The 12,051-nt window shown below is 47.8% G+C and overlaps 1 protein-coding gene across 1 annotated transcript in view; it reads right to left on the reverse strand.

Moving 5' to 3' along the window:
• The window catches only part of LOC137525979 (guanylate-binding protein 1-like), a 98,611-nt gene that overhangs the window by 45,559 nt on the left and 41,001 nt on the right, over nucleotides 1-12,051 (reverse strand). Inside the window, exon 12 of the mRNA XM_068247190.1 lies at nucleotides 4,679-4,956. Coding sequence (XP_068103291.1) covers nucleotides 4,679-4,956 — 278 coding nt within the window. The remainder of the gene's footprint in view (nucleotides 1-4,678; nucleotides 4,957-12,051) is intronic.

Raw genomic sequence — 12,051 nt, forward strand, 5'->3', positions numbered from 1 at the left:
TCCACATTGTCCATACCCTCCTCTTCCATCTCCTCAAACTCGTCATATGTCATTGTGGGCCGCCGCCGTGGAGTAGAGCTCCCCACAACAACCTCTGCGCAGCACACTCCAACGTCGTCTTCCAGATCTTGTCGGCCGACCTCCTGCAATTGCAACCCCTCCTGCCCAAATTGCTCTGGGATTTGGGTTTCCGAGTCCTCCTCGGACTCGCCTTGTATTTCAGTGCGCGGTGCATTTCCCACAGTTAACGGTTGTGAATCCAGGCACAACATTTCTGGCTGTTCCTCCATTGACCTTTGAAAGGTGGAAGTTTGTTGGGCTGGGAATAGCTCCTGCGAATACCCCATTGTGTCCTGAGGTAATTCATCGGACTGGTTATCTGGCAGTTGTGTGCGTGGTGTCGCTGCCGGTTGTGTCAGCTTTGTGCCCACTGGCTCCTTGTAACTGGCTGAGGACTCGGACCTCGTGCGTGATGTGCTGGTGCTGCTTAACCCACTGCTGGACGCTTGAGAGGTCATCCAAGTAATTATCTGGTCCTGTTCTTTTGGATTTGTGAGGGTTGTTGTCCTGGACAACATGGGCGGTATTGAGTGGGTTTTCTTGGGTGCTCCCCTGTGGCCTGTACGTGAACCGTCAGGGAAAACACCTCTTCCCTTGCCCCTCCCTCTTTCACCGGATTTCTTCCTCATTTCACTTATCCTTACAGTACACGCTGACTGGCAGCAGTACAGTGGCAGTACAGAAATGCTATACAGTACCACTATTCCCAGCAGCGACACAGAGCACAATGCTATACAGTGACGGGTGAGCGGTGTACCACTATTCCCAGCAGCGACACAGAGCACAATGCTATACAGTGGCGGGTGAGCGGTGTACTACTATTCCCAGCAGACACAGAACAGTAAACAGAATGCTATATAGGGCTTGATGCACAAAGCGGTGCTAACCTACTTAGCACGTCTAAAGTCTTTAGACGCGCTAACCAGGGTGCTAAGTAGGTTAGCACTGGATTTCTCAATCAGATTGCGTGGTAACTTTGCGCGAGCAAAGTTTTACGCGCGCAAAGTTTTACGCGCGTTAAGTCCCATAGGCTTTAATGGGCACTTCGCGCGGAGCGCCCTGCGCTCTGTGCAGTACGCGCGTAAAGTTTTATGCGCATAAAGTTTTGCGCGCGTAAAGTTTTATGCGCGAAAAGCTTGTTTAGACGTGCTAAGGGGTTTTTCACAGGCGTGCTAACAGTTAGCACCGCTTTGTGAATCAAGCCCATAGTGTGGCTGAGCGAGCGGTGTACCACTATTCCCAGCAGACACAGAACAGTAAACAGAATGCTATATAGTGTGGCTGAGCGAGTGGTGTACCACTATTCCCAGCAGACACAGAACAGTAAACAGAATGCTATATAGTGTGGCTGAGCGAGCGGTGTACCACTATTCCCAGCAGACACAGAACAGTGAACAGAATGCTATATAATGTGGCTGAGCGAGGTACACAGAGTGGCAGTAAACAGAATGCTATATAGTGTGGCTGAGCGAGCGGTGTACTACTATTCCCAGCAGACACAGAACAGTAAACAGAATGCTATATAGTGTGGCTGAGCGAGCGGTGTACCACTATTCCCAGCAGACACAGAACAGTAAACAGAATGCTATATAGTGTGGCTGAGCGAGCGGTGTACCACTATTCCCAGCAGACACAGAACAGTAAACAGAATGCTATATAGTGTGGCTGAGCGAGCGGTGTACCACTATTCCCAGCAGACACAGAACAGTGAACAGAATGCTATATAATGTGGCTGAGCGAGGTACACAGAGTGGCAGTAAACAGAATGCTATATAGTGTGGCTGAGCGAGTGGTGTACCACTATTCCCAGCAGACACAGAACAGTAAACAGAATGCTATATAGTGTGGCTGAGCGAGCGGTGTACCACTATTCCCAGCAGACACAGAACAGTGAACAGAATGCTATATAATGTGGCTGAGCGAGGTACACAGAGTGGCAGTAAACAGAATGCTATATAGTGTGGCTGAGCGAGCGGTGTACTACTATTCCCAGCAGACACAGAACAGTAAACAGAATGCTATATAGTGTGGCTGAGCGAGCGGTGTACCACTATTCCCAGCAGACACAGAACAGTAAACAGAATGCTATATAGTGTGGCTGAGCGAGCGGTGTACCACTATTCCCAGCAGACACTGAACAGTAAACAGAATGCTATATAGTGTGGCTGAGCGAGCGGTGTACCACTATTCCCAGCAGACACAGAACAGTAAACAGAATGCTATATAGTGTGGCTGAGCGAGCGGTGTACCACTATTCCCAGCAGACACAGAACAGTAAACAGAATGCTATATAGTGTGGCTGAGCGAGCGGTGTACCACTATTCCCAGCAGACACAGAACAGTGAACAGAATGCTATATAATGTGGCTGAGCGAGGTACACAGAGTGGCAGTAAACAGAATGCTATATAGTGTGGCTGAGCGAGCGGTGTACTACTGTTCCCAGCAGCGACACAATGACAGGGGGGAACCTGGCTAGCGTGGCTGGAGCGCGAACTACCCTGCCTGCCTACCCAAAGCTAAACCCACAGACAAATGGCGGAGATATGACGTGGTTCGGGTATTTATTTACCCGAACCACGTGACAGTTCGGCCAATCAGAGCGCGTTCGGGTCCGAACCACGTGACCCGTTCGGCCAATCACAGCGCTAGCCGAACGTTCGGGGAACGTTCGGCCATGCGCTCTTAGTTCGGCCATGTGGCCGAACGGTTTGGCCGAGCACCGTCAGGTGTTCGGCCGAACTCGAACATCACCCGAACAGGGTGATGTTCTGCAGAACCCGAACAGTGGCGAACACTGTTCGCCCAACACTACCCTCTACACCTAGGTGCGTCTTATATTATGGAGCGTCATATACGACAGTAGATATGGTATGTGTGTGTTTCCTATGTGGTTTTATTGTATGTCATTAGTGAATCACAGAATCATATATCATGTGTCCATATTATACTTGAGTAGCATGTTCTGATTAGCTGAATGCACAATCTATGTTTAATATTTTATAATATTAATTTTAGATGTTTAAGCAACTTTATAACAGATGGGACTCCATGAGTTACTGGGTATGATAACAGTTGTAAAAATTATCTATTTATTTCATTAATATTTGAGGATATTTGGTTTAATTGCTACTTATATTGTTCAGACACACACAAAGGGTAAGTCCCAGGTATTACTAATGTTGTTTCACCTAAACCTTCAAGCCCTTATAATGTAAACTATTTATATTGTTTCTATATACTAATCAACATATGTTGAAAACTGCTGATCCATCACTCACTCTTGTGGGTTGCTTTCTCACCTTACCTCATAGAAGAAGGACCATCTCTGTGAGTATTGCAACTTAGCAAGATACAATGTCCTAGGGCATCTCCAAGATGGAGGCTTTTAATTATGATTGCATACAATAAAGGAACTAAAGAGGTGTGACCAGAATTTGAGTTTTACTTTGCAACCCAATACGTGTTTTAAACGTTGTGGCCAAAATAAAGTGTGTTTAACTCATTGTGCTGAATATACCTTCACTATCTTGATCCAAACCCAAATGAGGATTTAGAGAAGAAAGAATAATGTTCCTTGGCTTCAACATCTCTCTTTAGGACCTTAAAGCGACACTAAAGGAAAAAAAAACCTTATCATATAATGGACTTGATTCACAAAGCGGTGCTAACTGTTAGCACGCCTGTGAAAACCCCCTTATCACGTCTAAACGAGCTTTTAGCGCGCAAAACTTTATGCACGCGCTGCAGAGAGCACAGGGCGCTTCGCGCGAAGTGCCCATTAAAGCCTATGGGACTTAGCGCGTGCATAGGACTTTGCACGCGATCTGATTGAGAAAACCGGTGCTAACCTACTTAGCACCCTGGTTAGTGCGCCTAAAGACTTTAGACGTGCTAAGTAGGTTAGCACCGCATAGTGAATCAAGCCCAATGTATTGTGTGTGTTGTACGGAAAATTAAGTAACATTAACATTTTAATTAATTAATTAATTAATTAACATTAATAGCAAAGAAAATAGTCTCATGTTTTTATTTTCAGTTCTATAGCGTTTTTATTTTATTTTTATTTTTTTATGTTGCATCATTCTCTAATATTTGCAGTTTACAAACTACACTCTGTATTTTAAACTATGAAACAGAGCAGAGCTAATGAGCATTTGAACTTCCCTTATCTGAAATAGTCTTACTTTTTTTTCATTGACATGTAAGTGCTTCAGTAAACAGCACTGTCTTCTACCCAAGTTGGGTGGAAGAGCTCAGAGAAACTGTTTTGCATAGATAACAACTGAAGTTTCTTTTCTCTTCCTGTACTGAAAACAATATGAGACTTACATCTTTGCTTCTAATGTTCTATGTCTTAGCTACTACACATACAAATCATCATATCATAAGTTTATTTTCATTTCAGATTCCCTTTTTAATGTTGATGATCCGGTACCAAGTTTAAATAACTTAAATTAATGGATTAATTTCTTATTAGACACAAATACCCATACTTATCTTCAGCAAAAATGTATCAAACTAAATAATGGCACCATTAGGTAGGCCAAAGATTCTTCATGAATGGACCCAAGTGTTATCTTGTTGTATTAGCTGATTTCAAGACAGCATCAATCTCACCATAAATTCCTTTAGGAAGCATTCATCTTTGTCCTTGAATGACCTTCTCATAAATATGTCCCGTGCTGCATCCTCATGCTGTCTACTCAGATCAAGGAAGTCATCGAGTGTTTCAGTGGGCAACGGTACATCATCCATCCTCTTCTTATAGTACTGGGTGGCTTCTTGGACAGCCATCTTGTTTTCTTTATCAGACAGGGAAAGCACCGCCTCCTCCATGCAGGCAACCTTAGAAAAGTTTATGGCGTGGGTGTATATTTCTGCCAGCTCTGCAAGTCCTGAAGAAATAATAAAAATGGCAATGGTTCTCATTTATCTTAGTGAGCTGTCCTTGGACAGAGTTTTACAACATTATTACAGGATGTAGACCTTTATGAAAGCAGGTGTTCACTGAGTATTATCTGTTGTGGGTAACATCTTCTCAGGTACCCACACATGTACGCCACAGTTCTCAAGTACCACATGTATGCATACATAATTAAAAAATCGGTATATACAGTATTAAAGTGTAATGCAGAAAAATGCCAAAACATTTCTTTCTTTGAACTTTTTAGAATTGATTTTCTCAAACACTACAAAGTATTTTTGATAAAACATTTTGACTAGTCTCCATTTTTCCCCCCTAACATACCTAGCAAATTTGGTGACAGTAGCTTATATGGGGGCCCTGCAATAAACCACTATTAGTAAATGACAATTCCAAAAAATCTCTGCAGGATTCTATTTGGAACTCAGAATACCTACCGGTACATGGAATTCTGATGGATTCGGAATTTGGCAATTCCAACCTTCCCTAATAACCGGTACATCATGTGTGTATGTTATTGCATTATCTGCTCACTTGTAGTGTTGGGCGAACATCTAGATGTTCGGGTTCGGGCCGAACAGGCCGAACATGGCCGCGATGTTCGGGTGTTCGACCCGAACTCCGAACATAATGGAAGTCAATGGGGACCCGAACTTTTGTGGTTTGTAAAGCCTCCTTACATGCCACATACCCCAAATTTACAGGGTATGTGCACCTTGGGAGTGGGTACAAGAGGAAAAAAAAATTAGCAAAAAGAGCTTATAGTTTTTGAGAAAATCGATTTTAAAGTTTCAAAGGGAAAACTGTCTTTTAAATGCGGGAAATGTCTGTTTTCTTTGCACAGGTAACATGTTTTTTGTCGGCATGCAGTCATAAATGTAATACATATAAGAGGTTCCAGGAAAAGGGACCGGTAACGCTAACCCAGCAGCAGCACACGTGATGGAACAGGAGGAGGGTGGCGCAGGAGGAGAAGAAGGCCACGCTTTGTGAGACACAACAACCCCGGCCTTGCATGAGGGCAAGAAGCGTGCGGATAGCAGGCTTTGTACCGCCATGCAGTCATAAATGTAATAAAGATAAGTGGTTCAATAAACAGGGACCACGCGGCAACGCTAACCCAGCAGCAGCAGACGTGATGGAACAGGAGGAGGCGCAGGAGGAGAAGGCCACGCTTTGTGAGACACAACAACCCAGGCCTTGCATGAGGGCAAGAAGCGTGCGGATAGCATGCTTTGTACCGCCATGCAGTCATAAATGTAATAAAGATAAGTGGTTCAATAAACAGGGACCACGTGGCAACGCTAACCCAGCAGCAGCACACGTGATGGAACAGGAGGAGGGTGGCGCAGGAGGAGAAGAAGGCCACGCTTTGTGAGACACAACAACCCCGGCCTTGCATGAGGGCAAGAAGCGTGCGGATAGCAGGCTTTGTACCGCCATGCAGTCATAAATGTAATAAAGATAAGTGGTTCAATAAACAGGGACCACGCGGCAACGCTAACCCAGCAGCAGCAGACGTGATGGAACAGGAGGAGGCGCAGGAGGAGAAGGCCACGCTTTGTGAGACACAACAACCCAGGCCTTGCATGAGGGCAAGAAGCGTGCGGATAGCATGCTTTGTACCGCCATGCAGTCATAAATGTAATAAAGATAAGTGGTTCAATAAACAGGGACCACGCGGCAACGCTAACCCAGCAGCAGCAGACGTGATGGAACAGGAGCAGGCGCAGGAGGAGAAGGCCACGCTTTGTGAGACACAACAACCCAGGCCTTGCATGAGGGCAAGAAGCGTGCGGATAGCATGCTTTGTACCGCCATGCAGTCATAAATGTAATAAAGATAAGTGGTTCAATAAACAGGGACCACGCGGCAACGCTAACCCAGCAGCAGCAGACGTGATGGAACAGGAGCAGGCGCAGGAGGAGAAGGCCACGCTTTGTGAGACACAACAACCCAGGCCTTGCATGTGGACAAAAAGCGTGCGGATATAGCAGCAATGCTTTTTGCCGCCATGCAGTCATAAATGTAATACAGATGAGAGGTTCAATAAACAGGGCCCGGAAACGCAACACCATCCCAGATGTTCATTGGTCATGTTACTTGGTTGGGGTCCTGGAGTGTTGCGTAGTCATTTCCAATCCAGGATTGATTCATTTTAATTTGAGTCAGACGGTCTGCATTTTCTGTAGAGAGGCGGATACGCCGATCTGTGACGATGCCTCCGGCAGCACTGAAACAGCGTTCCGACATAACGCTGGCTGCCGGGCAAGCCAGCACCTCTATTGCGTACATTGCCAGTTCGTGCCAGGTGTCTAGCTTCGATACCCAATAGTTGAAGGGTGCAGATGGATGGTTCGACACAGCTACGCCATCTGACATGTAGTCCTTGACCATCTTCTCCAGGCGATCGGTGTTGGAGGTGGATCTGCACGCTTGCTGTTCAGTGGGCTGCGGCTGCATGGGTGTCAGAAAATTTTCCCACTCCAAGGACACTGCCGATACCATTCCCTTTTGGGTACTAGCTGCGGCTTGCGTTGTTTGCTGCCCTCCTGGTCGTCCTGGGTTTGCGGAAGTCAGTCTGTCTGCGTACAACTGGCTAGAGGAGGGGGAGGATGTCAATCTCCTCTCTAAAGTCTCCACAAGGGCCTGCTGGTATTCTTCCATTTTGACCTGTCTGACTCTTTCTTCAAGCAGTTTTGGAACATTGTGTTTGTACCGTGGATCCAGAAGGGTATAAACCCAGTAATTGGTGTTGTCCAGAATGCGCACAATGCGTGGGTCACGTTCAATGCAGTCTAGCATGAATTGAGCCATGTGTGCCAGAGTCCTACCAGAATCCTCATCATCCTCTTGTGAGCGTTGTGATAGTTGTTGTGATGCATCATAGTCGTCACCTTCCTCCTGGTCTGCTTCTGCTGACCATTCGCGTTGAATTGTGGAAGTCCAACGTGCACCGCTCTGGCCCTCGTCAGTGGTGGCATGAAATTCCTGCTCCAACTCCAGCTGTTCCTCCTCCTCTTCTTCGTCATAGCTGCTGGGGCCAGCGTTCCCTGAGGCGGATGGCCTGATGTTGGTACCATCACGCTGATCGTTTTCTCCTTCAGATTCCCCCAGTTGCATCATGACAGCTGTTTCCTTGATTTTTAACATCGACCTCTTCAGTAAACACAGCAGTGGTATGGTAATGCTGACTGAAGAGTTGTCACTGCTCACAAGCAACGTGGATTGCTCAAAATTTTGGAGGACTTGGCAGAGGTCCAACATGTTGGCCCAATCGGATCCACAGAAGCTTGGCAGCTGGCCGGATGCGCCTCGGTACTGCGCCGTCATGTACTGGACCACTGCACTCTTCTGCTCGCAAAAGCGGGCTAGCATGTGCAGCGTAGAATTCCAGCGCGTAGGGACATCACACAGCAAGCGATGGTGGGGGAGATTGAAGCGCTCCTGCATCTTGGCGAGTGCCCCCGAAGCAGTACTGGAATTTCTACAATGTTTGGCCACTCGACGCACCTTCAACAGCAGATCGGGCACGCCTGGGTATGTCCTCAGGAACCGCTGAACTACTAGGTTCATCACGTGCGCCAGGCAAGGGATGTGTGTCAGCTTAGCCAACCTTAAAGCGCGAATGAGATTACTCCCATTATCACACACAACCATGCCCGGTTTCAGGTCCAGCGGTGCCAGCCACAAATCCGTCTGTTCCTTTATTCCCCTCCAAATTTCCTCCCCTGTGTGCTGCTTATCCCCAAGGCAGATTAGCTTCAGCAACGCTTGCTGACGCATGCCAACAGCTGTGCTGCACTGCTTCCACGATCCTACTGCTGCTGGGTTAGCGTTTCCGGATGAGGTACAGCTTTGAGATGCGTTGGAGGAGAAGGAGTCAGAGAGGTAGGTGCTGCTGTTGTTATCCAGTGGGAGGGATGGCGGTGCAGCTGTTTGTGGCGTGGGCAACACCCGTGCCGTAGCAGGTGAGGAATCGCTGCCAGGCTCCACAAGGTTCACCCAGTGCGCGGTAAGGGAGATGTATCGACCCTGGCCGAACGCACTCGTCCAGGTGTCAGTGGTGAGGTGAACCTTGCAGGCAACGGCATTCTTCAAGCTTCGGGTTATTTTGCTGACCACGTGCTCATGCAACTCAGGCACTGCAGAGCGTGCAAAGTGGTAGCGGCTGGGAACCACGTAACGTGGGATGGCCACTGACATCATGCCCTTGAAGCTGTTTGTCTCCACCAATCGATATGGCAGCATTTCGCAGGCCAGAAGCTTGGCTATGCTGGCTGTTACTGCCACGGCCCGGGGGTCATTTGCTGGCAATTTCCTCTTGCGCTCAAACATCTCCGACACAGACAACTGAACCGTAGCGCTGCACACGGAAGGGCTGTTGGTTGTTGTGTTTGATGAACACTGGGAGACCTCAAGAGCACTACTCCGGAAAGTGACAGTGTCAGCGTCGTCTGATGTTTGTGAATGTTGTGAACCACGCAATGGCTGGGCTACTGCTGCTGCTGAGGCGGGTCTGGTGAACCCAAGGGAGGCAGTGTTGTTTCTGGTACCCTGTCCTGACGCGTTTGCCCAAAGAGTGGGATGTTTGGATAGCATGTGACGGCTCATGCTGGTGGTGGAGAGGTTGTTAATATTTTTCCCCCTGCTCAGGCGGGTCTTGCACACCTTGCAAATCGCCATGGTAACATCCTCAGTGCAGTCTTCAAAGAAAGCCCAGACTTTGGAGCACCTGCCTCCTTGCTGGCGATTTCTGTTTGCTCCTCTTTTGCCTCTCACTTGAACTTCCACGCTTGTGGTGCCTGAAATTGCGCGCCGCCTACCTTGTGGCACAAGGCGAACTCGTGCAGCAGTGTGTTCTTCAACAGACTCATCTGTGCTGCTGCTACGACGGCGATGTTCTCGTTCACAAACAAAATCTGGGTCTCTGTCCACATTGTCCATACCCTCCTCTTCCATCTCCTCAAACTCGTCATATGTCATTGTGGGCCACCGCCGTGGAGTAGAGCTCCCCACAACAACCTCTGCGCAGCACACTCCAACGTCGTCTTCCAGATCTTGTCGGCCGACCTCCTGCAATTGCAACCCCTCCTGCCCAAATTGCTCTGGGATTTGGGTTTCCGAGTCCTCTTCGGACTCGCCTTGTATTTCAGTGCGCGGTGCATTTCCCACAGTTAACGGTTGTGAATCCAGGCACAACATTTCTGGCTGTTCCTCCATTGACCTTTGAAAGGTGGAAGTTTGTTGGGCTGGGAATAGCTCCTGCGAATACCCCATTGTGTCCTGAGGTAATTCATCGGACTGGTTATCTGGCAGTTGTGTGCGTGGTGTCGCTGCCGGTTGTGTCAGCTTTGTGCCCACTGGCTCCTTGTAACTGGCTGAGGACTCGGACCTCGTGCGTGATGTGCTGGTGCTGCTTAACCCACTGCTGGACGCTTGAGAGGTCATCCAAGTAATTATCTGGTCCTGTTCTTTTGGATTTGTGAGGGTTGTTGTCCTGGACAACATGGGCGGTATTGAGTGGGTTTTCTTGGGTGCTCCCCTGTGGCCTGTACGTGAACCGTCAGGGGAAACACCTCTTCCCTTGCCCCTCCCTCTTTCACCGGATTTCTTCCTCATTTCACTTATCCTTACAGTACACGCTGACTGGCAGCAGTACAGTGGCAGTACAGAAATGCTATACAGTACCACTATTCCCAGCAGCGACACAGAGCACAATGCTATACAGTGACGGGTGAGCGGTGTACCACTATTCCCAGCAGACACAGAACAGTACACAGAATGCTATATAGTGTGGCTGAACGAGCGGTGTACCACTATTCCCAGCAGACACAGAACAGTACACAGAATGCTATATAGTGTGGCTGAACGAGCGGTGTACTACTGTTCCCAGCAGACACAGAACAGTACACAGAATGCTATATAGTGTGGCTGAACGAGCGGTGTACTACTGTTCCCAGCAGACACAGAACAGTACACAGAATGCTATATAGTGTGGCTGAACGAGCGGTGTACCACTATTCCCAGCAGACACAGAACAGTACACAGAATGCTATATAGTGTGGCTGAACGAGCGGTGTACTACTGTTCCCAGCAGACACAGAACAGTACACAGAATGCTATATAGTGTGGCTGAACGAGCGGTGTACTACTGTTCCCAGCAGACACAGAACAGTACACAGAATGCTATATAGTGTGGCTGAACGAGCGGTGTACTACTGTTCCCAGCAGACACAGAACAGTACACAGAATGCTATATAGTGTGGCTGAACGAGCGGTGTACTACTGTTCCCAGCAGACACAGAACAGTACACAGAATGCTATATAGTGTGGCTGAACGAGCGGTGTACCACTATTCCCAGCAGACACAGAACAGTACACAGAATGCTATATAGTGTGGCTGAACGAGCGGTGTACTACTGTTCCCAGCAGACACAGAACAGTACACAGAATGCTATATAGTGTGGCTGAACGAGCGGTGTACCACTATTCCCAGCAGACACAGAACAGTACACAGAATGCTATATAGTGTGGCTGAACGAGCGGTGTACTACTGTTCCCAGCAGACACAGAACAGTACACAGAATGCTATATAGTGTGGCTGAACGAGCGGTGTACCACTGTTCCCAGCAGACACAGAACAGTACACAGAATGCTATATAGTGTGGCTGAACGAGCGGTGTATTACTGTTCCCAGCAGACACAGAACAGTACACAGAATGCTATATAGTGTGGCTGAACGAGCGGTGTACTACTGTTCCCAGCAGACACAGAACAGTACACAGAATGCTATATAGTGTGGCTGAACGAGCGGTGTACTACTGTTCCCAGCAGACACAGAACAGTACACAGAATGCTATATAGTGTGGCTGAACGAGCGGTGTACTACTGTTCCCAGCAGAATCAGAGTGGCAGTAAACAATGGTATATAGTCTGGCTGAGCGGTGTACACAGAGTGTCAGTAAACAATGGTATATAGTCTGGCTGAGCGGTGTACACACAATGCTATATAGTCTGCTATATAGTGTCAGTAAACAATGGTATATAGTCTGGCTGAACGAGC

The sequence above is a fragment of the Hyperolius riggenbachi genome, chromosome 7 (assembly GCF_040937935.1).
Source record: "Hyperolius riggenbachi isolate aHypRig1 chromosome 7, aHypRig1.pri, whole genome shotgun sequence".
Taxonomy (NCBI): domain Eukaryota; kingdom Metazoa; phylum Chordata; class Amphibia; order Anura; family Hyperoliidae; genus Hyperolius; species Hyperolius riggenbachi.